This window comes from Paroedura picta, chromosome 10 (genome assembly GCF_049243985.1).
Source record: "Paroedura picta isolate Pp20150507F chromosome 10, Ppicta_v3.0, whole genome shotgun sequence".
NCBI classification, from domain to species: Eukaryota; Metazoa; Chordata; class Lepidosauria; order Squamata; family Gekkonidae; genus Paroedura; species Paroedura picta.
In genome coordinates, this window is record NC_135378.1 from 81,780,201 (window position 1) to 81,801,201 (window position 21,001).

At 49.4% G+C, this 21,001-nt stretch overlaps 1 protein-coding gene across 1 annotated transcript; it reads right to left on the minus strand.

Moving 5' to 3' along the window:
- Positions 1-1,755: 1,755 nt before the first annotated feature.
- Positions 1,756-19,255, minus strand: NAAA (N-acylethanolamine acid amidase). Its single transcript, XM_077301140.1, has 11 exons — positions 18,949-19,255; positions 16,074-16,238; positions 14,627-14,753; positions 11,879-11,969; positions 11,112-11,188; positions 9,864-10,036; positions 8,076-8,138; positions 6,590-6,656; positions 5,263-5,291; positions 4,005-4,086; positions 1,756-2,695 (listed from the first exon to the last, which is right to left on the minus strand). The coding sequence occupies exons 1-10, from the start codon at positions 19,170-19,172 to the stop codon at positions 4,011-4,013; spliced, it is 1,092 nt and encodes a 363-aa protein (XP_077157255.1). The 5' UTR covers positions 19,173-19,255; the 3' UTR covers positions 1,756-2,695; positions 4,005-4,010.
- Between the last annotated feature and the right edge of the window lie 1,746 nt (positions 19,256-21,001).

Consider the following 21,001-nt stretch of genomic DNA (forward strand, 5'->3'; position numbering starts at 1 on the left):
TTCTTCTGCAGAGTCTTCCTTGGTGGTCTCCCATCCAAGTACCAACAGTGCCTAGCTTCCAATTTAGGGAGACACAAACAAGGGACTTTCAGGGCAAGTGAGAAGCAGAGGTGGTCTTCCATTGCCTTCCTTTGCAGAGTCTACCTTGGTGGTCTCCAATCCAAGTACCAACAGTGCCTAGCTTCCAACAACAAGGGACTTTCAGGGCAAGTGAGAAGCAGAGGTGGTCTTCCATTGCCTTCCTTTGCAGAGTCTACCTTGGTGGTCTCCCATCCAAGTACCAATAGTGCCTAGCTTCCAACTTAGGGAGACACAAACAAGGGACTTTCAGGGCAAGTGAGAAGCAGAGGTGGTTGGCCATGGCCTTCCTCTGCAGAGTCTTCCTTGGTGGTCTCCCATTCAAGCGCCAACCCTGCCTAGCTTCCAGCTTATGGAGACCCCAGCAAGGGTCTTTCAGGGCAAGTGAGAAGCAGAGGTGATTTACCATTGTTTCCCCCTGCAGAGTCTTCCTTGGTGGTCTCCCATCCAAATAGCAACTAGGCTTGGTTTCTGAGATTGGGTTATATTATACCTTCTACACCATGAGAGATTGATATACAGCCTTTGAATTTGGGCCATTTGATAGACCCATCCTCCATATATTCATTTAGCCTTCTTTTTAAAAACTCTGTGCCTGAAAATGACATATCTTAAATATTGTTGCATTCTTCCTGAGCTTACAATCTGTTTTAGGGGACGATCTCTCACCCTCCTTGGCATCTCCCCAAACTGGTGCCGTTTCCGCACCAATTATAGCATTAGCAACGGGAACCGTTTGATGCAACTTGAGCATAAACTGGGTCAAAGCAAAGCACGCTTAACTCCAGATAAAGCGGCATCTCTAGGTAAGTAGGGAGTAACACTTGGGGTGAGATCCTGATCTCATTAAAGCCCCTGGCAACGGTGTTGTTGTTGACTTCAAAACAAAATCTGTCTGTTTTTTTGCAGCCAGAAGGGACAGGGGGGAGAATAAAAACATACAACAGATCTGTTGTTGCAGTTGCATAGTGTTGATTTTAAGAAGTGCTGGGTTTTATACCCCGCTTGTCACTGCTCGAAGGCGTCTCAAAGTGGCTTACAATCACCCTCCCTTCCTCTCCCCACAACAGACACCCTGTGAGGTAGGTGGGGCTGAGAGAGTTCTGATAGAACTGGGACTGGCCCAAGGTCACCCAGCTGACTGCATGTTGAGGAGCAGGGAATCACAGTTCTTCAGATTAGAGGTTGCCCCTCTTAACCACTGCACCACACTGGCTGGCTGGCTGGCTGACCCTTCCTTCCTTCCTTCCTTCCTTCCTTCCTTCCTTCCTTCCTTCCTTCCTTCCTTCCTTCCTTCCTTCCTTCCTTCCTTCCTTCCTTCCTTCCTTCCTTCCTCCCTCCCTCCCTTGAAAGTGCATTATCTATTGTGTGCAGAATAGGCCCAGCTCGCCTTCTTCATCCAGCTTCTTTGCACTCTTTGTTCAAGGTGTTCAGGATGACCTACCCAGTTCTTGGCTTTTCAGTTTTATCCTTGTAACCCTGCTGGCGTAGTGGGTTAGGATCAGCAAGTGTGATAAGCAAAAGGTCAGCCAGTGAGTTTCAGGAATGGGTGTGGATTTGAACTCGAGTCTTCCAAATCCAATCTAACAAATCCAATCTACTCCTCCAACGGCTCTATGACTGCAAGTCTCTGACAATCCCAGGGAGGAAAATAAATCTACAACACGGCAAAAAACCTCGTGATAGGCAAGTTTATTTCCCAGTTCATCCAGTGCAGAAATATTGCTTCTATCCCAGGCATAACAAGCATTAAACAATGATCTCAGTTTTCAAAAACTCTGCCTGCAGGCTAAGATTCAAAGGAATGAAATTGTTGTTGTTGTTGTTGTTAACTATAAGAACCTTTCCGTCATGGTCATTAGCATCACCCATTGCAGTGACCCTAATTCAGCACCCCAAAAAACCTGCAGTCCGATCTGTAACCCTGTATAAATCATGGTGTGCTTATTCTGCCAAGTGTGTGCTCTTTTTGCTAGCCACGAGGACACGGTGTACAGCCTCCCCTTAGAAATCCTGCTCTGAACTCCCGTTTCCTTTTTGCCTGCTTCCTGCGGTACCCCTCCATGAACGTCCCTCTGTTTTGAATGCTATTCTCACAAATGGCGGTGTGGGTCAGGATTTGTGTACCAGTTTTGCTGGAGCGTTAAGATAGAAGGGTGGAACTTTCCTGCAAGATCCTGGCTTACCCATGGTTAAGTTGGCAAGAAGTCATGGCAAAGAGGGGAGGTATTCTCAACTCTCTCCCCCGGGCTCTTCCTTCCCTTAAAGAGGCAGGACTTCTTCCAATTTTTGGACTAGACGTATTTTTTTATACCCCAGAAAGGCCTTTGAACTGCGATAGTGTATGTTTTAACGACCACTTTTATACCATCATTAACTTCTGTTTAACACCTCTAAGTGCTTTTCCGGCAGTAATTTAATATTTTGCCAGCCAATCTAGGTGTGAGTCACTTAGAGGCTGAAAGATAGCATGATTTTTTTTTATTAATACCCCTCCCTTTTGGATGATAAGCTCTCTATTCATCTTCTGTGCTTTTATTCTGCAGCTTCAGGGCAGAAAATGAGCCCAACAGTCATTGTGTTTGGAAAAGAAATGTTCTGCTTCCTTCTTCCATTCCTGGTTTAGAGAGAGAGAGAGAGAGACAGAGAGAGACAGAGACAGAGAGAGAGACAGAGATGGGGAAAGAGAGAGGGGGGAGAGAGACAGAGGCAGAGATGGGGAGAGAGAGAGGGGGGAGAGAGAGAGGGGAGGGAGGGAGAGACAGAGACAGAGAGAGAGAGAGAGAGAGAGAGAGAGAGAGAGAGAGAGAGAGAGAGAAACTTAAATAAAACTCATGTCTTTCTTTAGGGATGTACCAGATACAGTCAATAATTGCTGGCAAATCAGCACTTCTAAATGCATTTCAGCCCCTTTGCATTAACTGCAGGGGGAAACAATACAATGTGGTTTGAAAACCACGCTATTCTTACTTCGAGGAAAGGCTGAAGGACTTGGGGGGAGCTTCAGTTTGGAGAAGAGGTTGGGGGGGGGGGCGGACTTGATTGCTCTCGGAAAGCATCCAGAAGGTGGTCGCTTAGAGAAGAGCCAGGAGCTGTTCTTGTTGGCAGCAGAGGATAGGACTTGCAATAATGAGTGTAGATTTGGGGTGGAACGGGACAGGCTGAATATTAGGGAAATTTTTTTACAGTCAGAGTAGTTCGGCAGTGGAATGGGCTGTCTTGGGAGGAGGTGAGCTTCTCCTCACTGGAAGTCATCAAGCACCAGCTGGACAAACCTTTGTCCAAGATGCTTTAGGCTAACCCTGCATTGAGCAGGAGAATACAAGGGTGGCCAGACTGTGGCTCTCCAGATGTCCACGGACTACAATTCCCATGAGCCCCCATCAGCTGGCCAAGAGCCCAGTTGGCAGGGGCTCATGGGAATTGTAGTCCATGGATATCTGGAGAGCCACACTTCAGCACAATCCATGGCAAGGTTTTCAGTAGTCAAAATGGGCCCCTTCCTTTCATCTATCACTAACAGATAACCCAATCCAGGCTTTCTCAACCAGGGTTTTGTGAAACCCCGGGGTTTCTTGACGGCCCTGAATGGGTGGGAGTTAATTAATTTACAGTCGCCTTCCCTTTCCTCTCCCCACAACAGACACCCTGTGGGGTGGGTGAGTCTGAGAGAGCCCTGATATCACTGCCTGGTCAGAACAGTTTTATTAGTGCCGTGGAGAGCCCAAGGTCACCCAGCTGGTTGCATGTGGGGGAGCGCAGAATCGAACCCGGCATGCTAGATTAGAAGTCCGCACTCCTAACCACTACACCAAACTGGCTCTTGAGAAAGGCTGACCTAATACGATCCAATTCAACATTCCTGAGTTATTTGGGGTGGAACGACAAGGCCTCAACTTGCTGAACACACTAGTACCACAACTTACACATTTTCACTCTGGGAACCTGATTCGTGTCATGTACTTCTCTGGGAACGCGGCACTCATTACAGTGGTATAGACGGTGTCCCTGGTAGAAGAATATGACAGATGCAATGAGAACTATGGTGCATACAACATTCTTATTTAACCACAAGCTACAGATGGAGCACTTTGCTTGGGGCAATGATGTTCTGTATGCTTGATGTTTGGTGGACAACAGTGGGAGGGCCTTCTGGGGTTATGGCTACACTGGTTGACTGTCTGAAGGACCCTGGGTTTTGATCACTGTGTGACACAGAGTGTTGAATTGGATAGGCCATTGGGCCGATCCAACATGGCTTCTCTTATGATCTTATGGCCTTGCTGGTGGACCTTCTGATGGAACCTGGGTTTTGGCCACTGTGTCACACAGAGTGTTGAATTGGATAGGCCATTGGGCCAATCCAACATGGCTTCTCTTATGATCTTATGGCCTTGCTGGTGGACCTTCTGATGGCACCTGGGTTTTGGCCACTGTGTCACACAGAGTGTTGGACTCGATAGAGTTCACATCCAAGTTAAGGATTTGTACCCAGATGTATCAAAGATTAAATAAGCATCAGTTTTTAAAAAACTGACCAAAGTGACACCTCTATAGAGAACACATTGGTAGTTCTGCACCTCCAAATCTGAAAGTAAAACCACCACAACCCCAAAGTGAAGCTGCACCCGACTTAAAGCAACTCCACAGGGTTGTCAAGGCAAGAGATAAGAGGTGGTTTGCCGTGGCCTCCCTCTGCATAGCAACCCTGGACTTCCTTGGTGGTCTCACACCCTACAAACAGGGACAGCCCTGCTTCATGGGATGAGATCAGTCAGCCTGGGCTATTTGGGTCAGGGCTTTTCACAAGGTGATCTTGCAGGACAACGTATTGCAACCCCGCACAGCTTTTAAGGCAGGAGACATTCAGAGGCGGCTTGCCATTGCCTGCCTCGGCATAGCAGACCAGGATTTCCTTGGCGGTCTCCTACCCAAGTACTACTGGCCAGAGGTGCCCCCGCTTAGCTTCCAAGGTCATAGGAGATCAGGTTAGCTTGGGCCTTTCAACAGAGGTGGTTTTGCCATGGCCTCCCTCTGCTCAGCCCCCCTGTGCTTTCTTGGTGGTCTCCCATCCAAGTTCTAACCAGAGCTGACCCTGCTTAGCTTTGGAGATCTGACAAGATCAGGCTGGGCTGGACTACCTGGCATGGGCCCCAACCATGATAGTAAGCAAGAAAAACTTACTGGTTCATGACGGGAGGGGTTGACAACACCTGAAATTTAAAAAGAACATAAAAAGAAGATAAGTCACTTTGATCCATGCCGTTGACTTTTCACTTGCCCTCCCAGGAGACGGGGATTATAGTCGTGGATGGGGTTATCCTACCTACCCATTACAGTAACCCTGTGGGTTAGACAAGGCTCAAAGAGTGTGGCTGGCCCAAGATCACGCCGCAAGCATCACGGCCAAACTCAAGCCTCCCCAGCTCAAAACTATACTTAATCTGAATGGAGAGACCCCAGGGTTTCGCTCCAAACGCAGGCTCAGACCCAGATAATCTGCGGTGAGAGTTGGTTGTAATTCAGACTTTCCATTAAGCATTCAACGGGTCACCCGTGGGAGTCTCTCACAAAGACCCAATTCTAGCCAACTGCGTCCCAAGCTGCAAAGAGTTATGTATGATGCAATGAAATATATCAATATATATATTTAAAAACCTCAATGTTGAATTGGATCCCACCGGCCTTCTCACTCACTCACTCACTCTTGCCAAGTTCTACCCCTCTATCCCCTGCTAGTAGACAAGGGAAACCTGGCGACCCTAAATTGTGCGTGTTTGTAAACAGCTACATCCCTTGGAAGTGTATATCACTGACCTCTCACTTACGGCAGCCCTGTAGGTTTTTCAAGGCCAGATAAGTTCAGAGGTGGTTTGCCACTCCACAGCATGACCCAGGTATCCCTTGGAGGTCTCCCTTCCAAATCCTAGCCAGGACTGACCCTGCTTAGCTTCCAAACAATGCTGAGACTGTGCTAGACTGGGCTATCCAGGTTGGGTTTTCTCAACCAGGCTTTTGAGAGACACTGGGGTTTCTTGACAACCCTGGAAGGGTTTCTCTAATGGGTGAGAGTTAATGGATTTTTAATATATTTTTTTAAGTTGTTAAACATTTATCGGGGAATCATAGAATCATAGAGTTGGAAGGGACCTCCTGGGTCATCTAGTCCAACCCCCTGCTCAACGCAGGACACTCACCACCCTCTCGCTCATCCACTGTCACCTGCCACCCCCTGGAGCCTTCCCAGAATCAGCCTCTGTCATATATGGTCACGTCGACCTGCCCACAGCTCTGCTTCCCAACCATATTCTGCACAATCACGCCACTTCTGAGGTTTCTCGAAGTTGGATGAATGTTTCAGGGGTTTCTCAATGGTAAAAAAAAAGGTGAGAGAGGCTGCCCCAGCCCTTCCGTTTCTGTTTGGGATTGCTACGGAAGCCCCACCCGAAATCTCTCAGAGCTTTAAAATTTTAAAAGCAGAACAGATATCTGTAGAACAGAGAGACCATACGTTATAGAGAGACTTGATATTAACATTCCCTTGCCCGGTTGCATTCATAGCTCTGATGGCTGGCGTCCTGTAGGGAAAAAAAAGAAAACATTTGCCCATTAATACAGCTTGATCCAATCCAAATGGAAAATGCAGCAACCAGAGAAAGTGGCCACAGAGACAACATCTGAGACTCAAACAGCATTTTTTTTACAGAGTCTACACCATTTGAGATCTAAAACTGTTTCCAGCACACTCTAATTGGGGGATGGGGGAAGGTTTTAAAAGGGTGGCTTTATTGCTATTTGTTTTGAATGCTGCCCTCCATATAAGCCATCTTGGGCAGCTCATGCTAGGGCTGCCAGGCCAGAACCGAGGAAGGGCGGAGCAGGATATTATGAACATGATGATGTCACTTCTGGGGGGGGGACCAAGAAGTGACAGCGGTCGCTCTAGGGATCTCTGGAAACTCTATGGGGATTTGGCCGCCTTGGTTCTTTCTCGGGGAGGCTAGCAGGCGAATAATCTAAGTAAGTAATTGAAATAGGGACATGGTTTAGGGACATTGAAATAGGGACACTGAAATTGGGACATGGTTTACCGACATGCATCAGTAACTTGGTTCAGAGGTCATTTTATATCTCATACCGTCTGGTCCTTATAAGTGGAGATGCTGGGGACTGAAGCAGGGAGCCTTCTGCGTGCCATGGAGATGCTCTGCCACTGAGTCACAGCTCTTCCCCATGCCAGGCAATGATGCCCTACTCTTAGAAATCCTATTGAGACCCACTGTGGCTTCTGAGCTTTCAACATCAGTTTAGAATGCCAACACAGACCACAGCTAAATTGAGGCCAGTAGCACCATGGATGGCACCTTCATGGATGATTTAGGCCAGGGGTAGTCAAACTGTGGCCCTCCAGAAGTCCATGGACTACAATTCCCATGAGCCCCTGCCAGCATTCGCTGGCAGTGAACAACAGCAGTTACCATCCAGCAGAAACTTAAAAAAATGTTAAAAGCTGAGGAGAGAGTTTCAAAAGAGCAGGTCAAATGATCATAAAGCCCACAAGGTGGAAACTAAGGTCGGCTTTAGCCAAACATGCATGGAAGGCCTCATCCAACATGGCTTCTCTTATGTTCTTAACTGATTTCCGGTAATGGTGGAGATGGGAACTTTGCCTCAGAATACAGTACGTTTTAACCCAGGTCTTCCTCCAAGGAATTCAGGGGTGGCAGATGTTCTTTTCCCTTCCCCATTTTGTCCCTACAACATCCCTGCGAGATGGTTCAGGCTGAGGGTTTGCAAAGGGTCGTCCATCGCTTACTGAACTTCATGGCAGAGTGGGGATCCGAACATGGGTCTTCTACATCGTAGCCTGACACCCTAACCACTACACCACAGGATCAGGTGATCAATGGCTCTCCTGTGCAGCCAGGGACATCTACTGGGGTTCTCCCCCCTTATTACAAAGCCATCCTAACAGAAGCATTCCCAATAGCATGTACCTTCGGTCATCGGAAGGCGGAGGAGGTATCCAGTGATCATAATTTGTTTCCACTCGGTACCATCTACGGCAAAAAACAATTAAGTGTTACTAGAGTCCCATACAAGCACAGCACATGGGCACATGCGTCCCTGTCTATTAAAGGTTCCAGTGATGGGTGGAGCTTGTGGGTTTTAGGCAGAGAGCTGTAAGGTCTAAAAGATTCCTTAGAGCAGTGGTTCTCAACCTGGGGGTCAGGACCCTTTTGGGGGTCAAACGACCCTTTCAAAGGGATCGCGGCAGGGCAAGCCGCTTGGCTGGTGGGGGGCATCGACACAACAGCCTTGCGAGGTAGATCGAGATAGAGCGTTGGTCTGTCTGGAGCAGTAGAAAAGAGCGAGATCGGCATGGTGGGACAAGAGGCAGAACTGAACTAAGATACCCCGGAAAAAAACCCAATTGATATCCAATCATGAACCATGGATCTTCACGCCATTGGTCAGTTTCGGTTTAATTTCTGTGAAAGAACCCTGGCATAATTCTATGGTTGGGGGTCACCACAACAGGAGGAACTGTATTAAAGGGTCGCGGCATTAGGAAGGGTGAGAATCAATGCCTTAGAACACTTTTCCCCCTTCTAAGACTTGGTGCCCCAAAGAACAAACACCGAAGCTGCTCGAGTTTCTGATTTCTTATCTGTTTTGGAGATCGTCTACGACAGTGGTCCCCAACCTGCGGGCCGTGGCCCGGTGCCGGGCCGCAAAGGCCATGGCACCGGGCCGCGGCTCCCTCTCCCCGCCCCCCCCCCAGCAGTAAAAAACTTCCCAGGCCGCAAGCTTGCGGCCCGGGAAGCTTCTTATTGCGGGGAGGGCGGGGAGAGGGAATCAGGGCTGGGCCGCGCCCGTGCGGGCCACGCCCGCTCGGCCCGATCCGCGGGTGCGGCCCGGGCGCGGCTCGCGGGCGCGGCTCGGGTGCGGCCCGGGCGCGGCGTGGGCGTGGCTCGCGGGCGCGGCTCGGGTGCGGCCCGATCCGCGGGCGCGGCGTGGGCGCGGCCCGTGGGCGCGGCTCGGGTGCGGCCCGATCCGCGGGCGTGGCCCGCGGTCCGCGGGGGCGCGGCCCGATGCCCTGCCGGTCCCCAGCCTCGGAAAGGTTGGGGACCACTGGTCTACGATGAAGAATCCGACATTGGGGCAACAAGCAGTCCGCGGTGCACCCTACCTTTCTCATTGTCTTCTGCCACTATTATGGAAATGATCTTACATCAAGGATGTTTGAGGCTGATCCTGCACTGAGCAGAGGGTTGGACTAGATGGCCGTAAGTCTGTTGACACTTGACGGCCTTTACGTATGTAATGTATGTTTAGATGGAATTTCTTTTTGAATTAATTTCATCCCATTCGTACTGGTCCGTCCCTCTGGGGTCATCAGCATTTCTATGCCATTGCCTGGCTCTAAAGCAACGCCTCCCAACTTGTTTTTCTGCTTTTCTCTTGCTAGCCAGAAGCAAGCTTTATGCTTTTCTCTTGCTAGTCCCTCATAGCCTCTGTGCCTGGACAGAGGACAAGCCCAACAATTATCCTTCCAGGTTGCAAAGTCTGGCATTAACCCTGGGGCCTAGGACATTGCATGACAGCGACCCCTAAGTCTTCAGAGTAACACACCACAAAGGTAAATCCATGGCTGCTTCCCAGGTTGGGCCAGTCTTGCAAAAGAATTTAGTCTTTTCCTGACAGATGTGTTTCTGCCCTTGGTTAAGAGCCAACGTAATGCAGGCGCCCCTCCAAAAACATTCCCCCATGTGGCTTCTTACCCTCCAGACGAAGGGTCCAAGGGCCAAATATCAACCGGTCCTTTTCTGTTCCTTGTAATGACCATCCCTTCGCTTGACCTTGTGCCTCCAATGATGTAGTAGACGCCAGCTATGATGGGTGTCTTCGCCAGCATAAAAGCAGCAGTATCGTAACAGTCGGCTTCACTCAAAACCTGCGTGACACCAAAAACAGAGCCGGGAAACCCATGCAGATTCATCAAGTTTTAGAAGAAGTAAGGGCACCTTCTTACACCGGCAGGCTGATATCAGGAAAGGCACTTTGGAGCCTTTAATAGTGACTCAGAAAAGTACAATCCCATCAGAGGAAGATTCTGAAATCACAGTGTGGCAAAGCAGCCAGGGTTTTTCCCTCCGTGGAATTCTCAGAGGTACAAAACGCTGCTTAGGGGGTTGAGGCTAGCAAATTCTGCAAAAGGAGTCTCAAAATCTCAGGCTTACTTTTTTTAAAGAAACTTCTGGTCCTTATTATTGCACAGCTATGGCCAATTTAGATACAAAACTCATTATCCATCCATCCATCCATCCATCCATCCATCCATCCATCCATCCATCCATCCATCCATCCATCCATCCATCATTTAGAATTTTATTCCCTGCCACTCCTGGAGCCAGCTCATGGTAGGTTACAACAGCTCGCTAAAAACCCCAATAAAACCCCGTTAACATTAAAAATAGGAGATAAAAATTACAACATAAGGAGAAACATTAACGCAAGAACAAGAACATCAGAAGAGCCCTGCTGGATGAGGCCGCTGTTCCCCAGGAACACCAACAACAGGGCAAGAAGGCCAAGGCCTGACCCTGATACTGAATCCTAGAATCCAAGAGTGGGAAGGGGCCAGACAGGCCATCAGTCCAACTCCTTCCTCAATGCAGGATCAGCTAGTTTAGAATTTTTGGGGGATGGCTATTATTGTGTTATTGTGGATTATCTTTCTGATTCAACGTGCTTATTGAGCCATGCGATATATGCTACATGTGAGAGTCTCCACTGATGGTTAGCTCTCCGCGATATTTCCCCCTTTTTTTTGGATCGAATATTCTTGTTCCTGTGTGGTCCTGTTCATCTGCCTTGACCACCTGGAGGCTGGTCAAGGCATTATACTCCTCTGAGGTTCATGCTCTTGCCAAACCTCCTGTAAATTCCCAACCCAGACTTGGCAGCCCCGCCGGTGACAGAAAAAGCAACAACGATTTAGGAAAAAAGGATAAAATATGCCAACGTACTGTCCTCACTAGCCAGCTGACGGGCGTATCTCGATTTAAGAAGGCAGCCACGGCGTTTTCCCACCATTTACCGCTATCTACAAAAAACGGGAGGATTAAAAAAAAAAGAATCAATGCACCATCATGAATTCTGAAATGTTTCTGCAGTCATTCTGCCCAATCCTAAAGCTTCCAAATGGCTAGATTCAAATGACTAGCCGTGTTGGTCTGAAGTAGCACAATAAAATCAGAGTCTAGTTGCACCTTTAAGACCAACAAAGATTTATTCTGGGTGTGAGCTTTCGAGTGCAAGCACTCTTCCGAATGGCTGTTAGAATCATAGAATCATAGAGTTGGAAGGGATCTCCAGGGTCATCTAGAATTAAAGAATACTAGAGGTGGAAGGGACCTCCTGGATCATCTAGTCCAACCCACTGCACTGTGCAGGACACTCACAACCCTCTCGCTCATCCACTGTCACCTGCCACCCCCTTGAGCCTTCACATAATCAGCCTCTCCGTCAGATGGCTCTCCAGCCTCTGTTTAAAAATCTCCAAAGATGGAGACCCCACCACCTCCCGAGGAAGCCTGTTCCACTGAGGAACCGCTCTAACTGTTGTTTAAATAAAACAGTAACTCATGAAACACTCCACACACGTTATCCACCTCCCACAACACAACAGAAGTGGCATGGCTTTCAGAACATCTGGTTGCCTGTGATGGAGAATTTGCGTTTCCTGAACCAAACCAGACCTCCACCCAGCTGAGAAAGAAGACCCTCGCCTTACCTCGCTCATCTCCAGAGATCGTAAACTTGTACGGACTTTGCCCCGTCCACAGCCCTATGTACCCAAAGAACGTCGTGCCCTTGTACAGCACCTGTAAATTGGAAAGGTGAGCAATAGCCAGCTGTCAGCCACATCATAATGCACAGAATTTCAGCCACCCTACTGTAAAGGTAAAGGTATCCCTTGTGCAAGCACTGGGTCATGTCTGACCCTTGGGGTGATGCCCTCCAGCGTTTTCATGGCAGACTCAATACGGGGTGGTTTGCCAGTGCCTTCCCCAGTCATTACCGTTTACCCCCCAGCAAACTGGGTACTCATTTTACCTACCTCGGAAGGGTGGAAGGCTGAGTCAACCTTGAGCCGGCTGCTGGGATTGAACTCCCAGCCTCATGGGCAGAGCTTTCAGACGGCATGTCTGCTGCCTTACCACTCTGCGCCACAAGAGGGTCTACCCTACTGTAAAGGCAAGCAAATGCTGTGCAATTCAACTTCATGAAACGTTAAATGAGAATACGTTGCTTAAGCAACCTGCCACTTTTTGGGTGGTTTCCCGTCCAAGGACTAACCAGGGCCGACCCTTCGTAGCTTCTGAGGTCTGTCAAGATCAGGGGTAGTCAAACTGTGGCCCTCCAGATGTCCATGGACTACAATTCCCAGGAGCCCCTGCCAGCGAATGCTGGCAGGGGCTCCTGGGAATTGTAGTCCATGGACATCTGGAGGGCCACAGTTTAACTACCCCTGGTCAAGATCCAGCTGGCCTGGTCTATCCAGGTCAGAGCAGAGTTCATGTGCCGCTGCTAAAAGAATAAGGGACGATTGTGGCAGGTCAAAACGTCGGTATTCAGTAAATCAGAGTTCATGTCCAAAGGTTCCTCCAAGGAGTTCAGGCCTCTGTATTCCAGCCATTTTCGGAATCCTAATTTCAGCCTTTCCAGCTGGTTGAGAAGTCAACACCAGACTTCCCCTGACACACTGCAATTCCCTCCCAGCAAATCCCAGTTTGCCATTTTGTCTTTTCCATTATAATCCCCCAAGTGTACTAAGATCTTCCGATCAATACCTGCTCAGGATCCCCGGCCCAAAGGAGGTGAAATTGGCCACCGCCAGGGCCAGGGTCTCTTTGGTCTGGGCCTCAGCCAGATAAAATGCACTCCCCTGAGGAAGATCAGGGCCCCTGGGACCTTAATCAGTGTCGCGGGGCCTATATGACAGAGCTATTCCACCAGGCTTATGCCTGGGGCCCAAAATAACATCCAGCAACCAATGCTGGCCTCAGATGGAAAGACCTGATACCAAAACCCTACGTAAAATTTTTTAGCTGGGGGCTTTAGTTAGACCAGGCTTTCTCAACCAGGGTTTTGTAAATCCCTGGCGTTTCTTGATGGTCCTGGAAGGGTTTCCCAAATGAGTGGGAATTAATTTTAATATTACAATAAATAAATATATTTCTAAATATTTGTCATTTATCTGGTGATACGACCATATAAAGTTATATCGACCTGCCTCGTCCCCCAAAATAGCCAAGATGGGCCTGGAGGGGGTGGGAAGGGGAGGGGCCCCGGGTGGGCATGTCCACAGCTCTGCTTCCTGCCCATATTCTGCATGATCACTCTACTTCTGGGGTTTCTTGAAGCCTAAATAATGTTTCAGGGGTTTCTCAATGGTAAAAAAAAGTTGAGAAAGCCTAAATTAGATTAATAATGTTCTTAGGTTTTGTAACCCACCCTGAGCCACACTCTATGGGCAGGAGAAAAATAATAATAATTACTATTATTATTGATGCTGATAATGAGGATGTAAATATGTAAATTGCTGTCAGGTTGCTTGCAACTTATAGCCTTCAAAATGTCCATTTTTAACAGCCTTGTTCATGTCTTTTTCAGTGACTCCGGTTTTATCACAACGTGACCAAGGTATGACAACCTCCGTTTAGTCATCTTCGCTCCTGGGGAGAACTACAAATTTTGTTGCCGTCATGGACGAGAATTACAGCACGAGCCCCAGGGTCGTTCTCGTGATGTGATTTTGCTCAAGGGCATCCACCAACCCTTGAGCAGGTACAGCCAGCCCAATTACCCTAGTCGCAGTCTGGTCCAACCACCCTTCACCCCACCCGGGTCACCAGGAACAGGTGATATTTTTAATTGCACGATTCCAGTAGTCTAACGTGTGCTTTTGTTTATGCAGAAACACAGGGAATAAAATACGAGGAGGAGGAGGAGGAAGAGGAAGAGTTAGTTTTTGTACTCCGCTTTTCACTGCCCGAAGGAGTCTCAAAGCGGCTTACAGTCGCCTTCCCTTTCCTCTCCCCACAACAGACACCCTGGGGAGAGGAAAGGGAAGGCGACTGTAAGCCGCTTTGAGACTCCTTTGGGTAGAGAAAAGCAGCATACAAGAACCAACTCTTCTTCAGGAATATCAGGGCTCTCTCAGCCTCACCTCCCCCACAGGGTGTCTGTTGTGGGGAGAGGAAAGGGAAGATGATTGTAAGCTGCTTTGAGCCTCCTTCGGGTAGAGAAAAACAGCATCTAAGAACCAACTCTTCTTCTTCTTCAGTAATCTCAGGGCTCTCTCAGCCTCACCTCCCTCACAGGGTGTCTGTTGTGGGGAGAGGAATGGGAAGGCGACTGTAAGCCGCTTTGAGCCTCCTTCGGGTAGAGAAAAGTGGCATATAAGAACCAGCTCTTCTTCTTCTTCCTTGCTATACCATCAGTAATTCTCAGCCATGGCTAAAGCCCTCTTATGTACCTTCCCATTCTTTAAGAAGTTCACATCAATGGTAACCTTGCGTAAAATATCCCCAAAGGGATAATCCAAATTTCGGCCGTGGAATATATTTCCATTATTATCTTGAGCAATTATACTGGTGCAGTATCTGTGGGAGAAGAAGAGAAAGAAGAATCAAGGGGGGTATCCAAGTTTATACATACATGCACATTTTTCTGACCTTAGACGTCTCATGCCTCTGAGAAGGCAAAATGGCGGCCTATCTCTTGCAGTTCACGTCTCCTCAACGACAGGGCCTCATAAGCAGGGGAGTTCTCATCAAGATTTTCACCTCACTGTTTGAAACCGGATGTGATCCGTTGGTGGCCTGATTTCAGGTAAAGGGATACAGGGACGGGGGCTTCGTACAGAGAACTTCTGTTTCCAAGCCATCTCTGAAATGCTATGGTCATTTCAAACAGCACTGCCTTCTTCCCCCATCCTTTTTCACTAGGTGAACTTCCTCAGCTATTTTTAACGTTCCAAGTTCAGCAAACCAATATAACGTTGAGATGCCACTATAGCATCAAAGTGGTATGCTGGTTTAGAGGGACAGTGTTCAAACTCGAAAGCGAGATGGTAGGGAGCACTATGGACTAGGTTTGAGCACTCCGGTGCGCTTCAGCCACTTTGGTGAGCACTGATGCTCGAAGCAGCCAGCGCTGCAGCATGGCACTGAACATGCTAGTGTGCTGCCACCCCTGTGCCTCCCGTCTATGCTGCTGGCTGCCTCGGGTGTTGGTGCTCGCTGAAGCATCTGAAGCGCACCAGAGTGCTCAAACCCTACAATGGACAATTTAAAGAGCACACCAGAGCGATTCAGAAGCACAAGAAAGGAGTGGAAAACAGACGAAAGTTTCTCTCAAAAACGGCTTGACCATGCCTTGCTAACCCGACGCAAGACGGTTTGTATGAACATGTAAATAAAGTCCGCGAGCAACCAGTGACTAAAACGGGTCTGTCTGAAATGACAGGGGAAACCCATTAGCAACCAGTGACTAAAACGGAATGCAAAGGCAGTCTGAAAACGGCTGATATGTCAGAAGGAATTCTTCTGCCTCTGGGGAAGGGCCTTGGCTCAGTGGCAGAGCATCCGCTCGGCATGCCAAAAGCCCCAGGTTCAATTCCTCTGTTCTTCGTTGGGAGGGTGGAGAAGGAAAAGGATTTCAAAAACAACCCTCCTTAGTATTTATAAGGTTCTTCCAGTGCTCAAGAGCCTTACATCTGTTAACATAATAATCCTTATAAACAGTCCCATACTGTAAAACGAGCTTTCTTGACAGCCCAGGAAGGGTTTCCTGAACGGGTGGAATTAATTTTTAATGTGTTTTTTTTTAATTTGTTAAATACTTATTGGGTGATTTGACTATACATGGTCATGACTACACAGGCTGACTACCCCTGTTCTAATATATGTATATATACTTACGCAGTAGATTCATAAGCCAAATTGAGGAGTAGCCCGTCGCCAATATTAACCCCCAACGCCCGGCAGATTCCCCGAATCTCTCCTGCAAACGGTTCAGGGACGTAGAATTCGAGTTCTTCAGCTATAGGCCGAATAACAGCATGAACCCACCTGGGGACGACGGAACTGGAAGACAAGGAGGCAAGACATAGAATGGGGTCCCGAACCCAGAAGCCATCCCGTTGCTCAGTAACCAAATGTTTGCTGTGCATGTTGAAGGACCATTTCAGAATTAGGGGCGCCAGGCCCCTCTAGACAACTGGCGGGAGATGGTGGAGACTTATCAAGAGAAAGAGGAAGGTCCGGATGACATTTGCACAGGAAGTGATGTCATCACACTGCAATATTTGGGCAAAATTTCAACAGTAAAAACAGCTTATACCAGGGGTAGTCAAACTGCGGCCCTCCAGATGTCCATGGACTACAGTTCCCAGGAGCCCCTGCCAGCATTTGCTGGCAGGGGCTCCTGGGAATTGTAGTCCATGGACATCTGGAGGGCCGCAGTTTGACTACCCCTGGCTTATACCATAGAGCTTTTGCCCAAATACCAGAGCGGTGCCTGGAAACTACTGGCATGGTGGTGTCACATCCTGTGTGCCATCACCTGGCATCCTCTTTCTCTTGTTAAGTCCCCCAGGTGCCCACAGCTGATTGGAGTCAGAGGACCCCGCCTCCTTTAGGATGGGTGGCAACACTCTTCAGAGCATAAAAGTGAGCAGACGGGATCAGGCACAGAATCTGACGTAAGAGAAAAAATTATTTCAACTAACCCAAACCACCACCGCTATGAGACAGAGGTTTAATTGGTTTATTTATTTCAATATTTGTGAGCCGTTATGTCTCATCATCTTGCTCCTGACAAATAATCCTAGCAATTATTGACCTCCAAAGTGTGTTATCATTAGCGGCCTGCCTCAGGTCCTGCAAATGAGGGCCCTGGTTTCCTTTCTCAAATGAATCCATATACAGCTGGGCCTGCCTCTTTTCTTGCAGCCTTCAGCTGTTCCTAGAATTTTTGCTTTCCCCAGAGATTCTTGTCTTCTCATGATGGGAGCAAAGTACAACAGCCTCAGTTTAGTCCTTTGGAGCTTCCAGGGAGAATTCAGGCTTGGTTTTGATCTACAACCTGCTTTGGGTTGAGGCCAGGGCAAGGAAGATCTAGGGTCCCTCCCCCAAGCACCCACCCGGAGACGCTGTGCTGAAGGGGAGCTACTGAGTTTTTTAGGGACTGCCGCACTGAGGGGGCAGCTAGGTGGCAGGCAGTGGAAAACTATCTCTGAACGGTTCTTGCCTCAAAAACCCTATAGGTCGCCATGAATCAGCTGCAAGTTTACAGCATTTCTACCATCAACACCATGTTTCCTGATCAATGTTTGCACCCTGCTTTCTTCCGTGTGGGGACCCAAAGCAGCTTGCATCCTCCCTTCTTTTGCGTTACACTCACAACGACCCTAAGAGGTAGGCTGAGCTAAGAGAGAGCCTGGCTCAAGTTCGCTAAGTGAATCATAGAATCATAGAATCATAGAGTTGGAAGGGGCCACACAGGCCATCTAGTCCAACCCCCTGCTCAACGCAGGATTAGCCCACAGCATCCTAAAGTGATCTTCTGTGATGGTGTAGGCCGGGTTTAATTCTGGACTTTTCAGATTTCTCTCTCTGAACTCTCTGGTACTGTAATTGGGGGTGCCAGCCTGCTGCTTACCTAGCCCCCCTCGGCACAGTCCTGGGTGGGCTTCCAAGACCTCAGAGTCTCTGTTCCACCTGGTCCAGAAAAGGGCATTCTGGACATTCAGACCTCATTGTTACAAGAGACATTGCCTACCATGAGATCCTCCTGTGAGCTACGGAGAACACAACTATGCCCCAGTTGCCAAGGGTGAGTCCTCACCCAATTCCAACAAGCCTTCCCACACCACACTTTCTTCCCACCCCTGACTGCCCCTCCACACCCTCATTTGCATGCACACCACCACAAACTCCCCACGAAAAAACACTCCTTAATCCCAAGGCATTCACGTGCAAGCCTACCCTCTCCTTCCACTTCCCACCCCCAGGCTCTAGCGCCCGTTGTATTCCCGGATAGAACGGGCTTTGGCCCTTGTTATTATTACAAATGCAGAACTTTACATCTATCTCTGCCAAAATTCATGTTGTTTGCTTTAGCCCCGTTTTGCAGCCTGTCAGAATCACCCTGTAGCGTAATCCTGTCTTCTACTGTATCGACAGCAAATTTAAGGAGCATTCTCTCTATTCCTTCATCTTGGAAAGAACTCCCTGCATCCTGCAGGAGGTGGGATTAGATTACCCTGGGGGTCCCCTTCCAACTCTGTGATTCTATGAAAATGATTGTAGCTAACAGGAGTATGAAGCTAGAATCAGGTACGGGGTGCATCATGTGAGGTTAACAAATCTGGGTTGGGAAATTCCTCAGGATTGGGGTGTGGCGTCTGGGGAAGACAGCTCAGCAAGGCATCATGATGTAGAGCCCACCATCTATTCGCTGTCACCTGGAGACCAGTTGCAACTCCAGGAGATCTCTAGGTCCTACCTGGAGGTTGGCAAGCCGAGATATATATGTAGCAGTCCCCTTAAGAGCATCCTCACCTGCAGCCATGAGCACCTTCTTTAGATGAAAAGGTCTCCCAGCTGATTTCTGCACACCTTAAAGGCACAGGCGGCTGGTTTCATCCCTGGCCAGCTGGTAACTTGAACGGAGCCCCCCACCACCCCACCCCCAACTTGCCATCCCGCCCAGCTTTCTTAAGGAAGCCCCCCCCCCTCCCGGCTCCAGGGCGACCCCCTCCCTCCCCCCCCCCCCCCCGGCCCCGGCACTCACTCGATGATCCGCAAGAGGGCGGCCCGCAGGAAGGCGGGGTCGAAGTAGCTGACCACCGGCTCCCAGCGGTGCTCGGGGGCCACGTCCAGGCTCACATTGCACTGCAGGGGGGCCCGCGCGGAGAAGGCGTAGGCGGCGTCCGCCCCGGGATCGCGCAGGAACAGCAGCAGCAGCAGCAGCAGCAGCGCCGAGGCGGTCCCGGCAGCTCCCCGCAGGCGGCCCATGGGGGCTGCAACCCCGAGCGGCAGCGGAGGCGGCTGCCCGAGCCCGGAACCGACGCCGGGGAGAAAGTGCACGCGAGGGAGGAGCGCAAGGGGAGGAGAGAGCGAGCCCCACAGGGACCCGGGGGCGGAGGCGGGCGGGGAACGCGCGCGCTCGGCCGGGCGTCGCGCCGGGACGGCGGTTGCCAGTCTCCCGGGGGGGGCGGGAGATCTCCCGGAATCGGCAGCGAGTCTCCTGGAGGGGGAAAGGAGAAGGTGGGACTTGGTGACGTTCTGCCCATTGAGGTCCCAGGAACCCCGGCCGCCCCCAACGATATCCCAACCCGCCACGAGCCACTGTTGTGAGGGTGGCAGAATAGAAATGTAATTACAAATAAATAAATAACAAGTAAAAGACTGGGCCAAACGCCTTGGAGAAATACTTTAAAGCAGAGATCCTCAACCTGTGGTCCTCCAGATGTTCATGGACTACAATTCCCATGTGTCCCTGCCGGCATTTGCTGGCAGGGGCTCATGGGAATTGTAGTCCATGAACATCTGGAGGACCACAGGTTGAGGATCCCTGCTTTAAAGGTCTTTAAGGACTGCATAGCGGGTAGCAAGCTAACGTCCGTCCATCACCATCCATCACACATGGCAGTGCTTGACCTGATGGATTCCTACCTGCCACACCGTCTTAAAAAGCCAGCCAATGTAATTTTCAACTCATTCCTCCTCTAAGGAGATCGGAGCTCTGTTCGCGGATTTGTGTATTATCCTCACACCAAGTCTGAGAAGGTTCAGGGTTGGCCAGCTTAATGGAGCAGCGGGGGAGGGGGGGGAGAGGAGGACTTGAACCTAGCCCTTCCTACCACAAAATAATAACAATAACAATAAGATAATAAAGTCATGGAACACAAACTAAACAAGAAGAAAAAGAAGAAGAGTTGGTTCTTAGATGCCACTTCTCTCTACCCGAAGGAGTCTCAGAGTGGCTTTTATCACCTTCCCTTTCCTCTCCCCACAACAGACACCCTGTGAGGGAGGGGAGGCTGAGAGAGCCCTGAGATTACTGAAGTAGAAGAAGAAGAGTTGGTTCTTATATGCCACTTTTCTCTACCCAGAGGAGTCTCAAAGTGGCTTACATTCGCCTTCCCTTTCCTCTCCCCACAACAGACACCCTGTGAGGTGGGTGAGGCTGAGAGAGCCCTGAGATTAATGAAGGAGAGTTGGTTTTTATATGCCGCTTTTCTCTACCCGAAGGAGTCTCAAAGTGGCTTACATTCACCTTCCCTTTCCTCTGCCCACAACAGACACCCTGTGGGGTGGGTGAGGCTGAGAGAGCCCTGATATTCCTGCTCGGTCAGAACAGCTTTATGAGTGCCATGGCGAGCCCAAGGTCACCCAGCTGGATGCATGTGAGGGAGGCGCACATTCAAACCCGGCTCGCCAGATAACAAGTCCGCACTCCTAACCGCCACACCAAGCTGGTTCTTGATCATGGAGAGGGATGAAACAAAGCTTAGGACCTCTAACTGCAAGAGGATAAACACCTTGAGCATCACGATCGTAGGAAAAAAATGAGAGGGTTCAGCTCATTGAAACTGCAATGTCAGGAGACAGCAGAAAAGAAAGAAGAGAATGAAATGCCAAGACCTAGAAATAGAGTTAGAGTTCCTCTGGGAGGAAATGTGACCATTGTGCCAAATGGAGCCCTTGGAGCAGTGCCTAGAAGTCTCAAGAAACACATGGGCATTTGGGACCCTGAGCCAATAACATCCTCTCAGCTCCAGAAAACAGCATTGCTTGGAAAGCAGGAATCCTGTGATGATACCTGTGCAATCCCCAAGAAT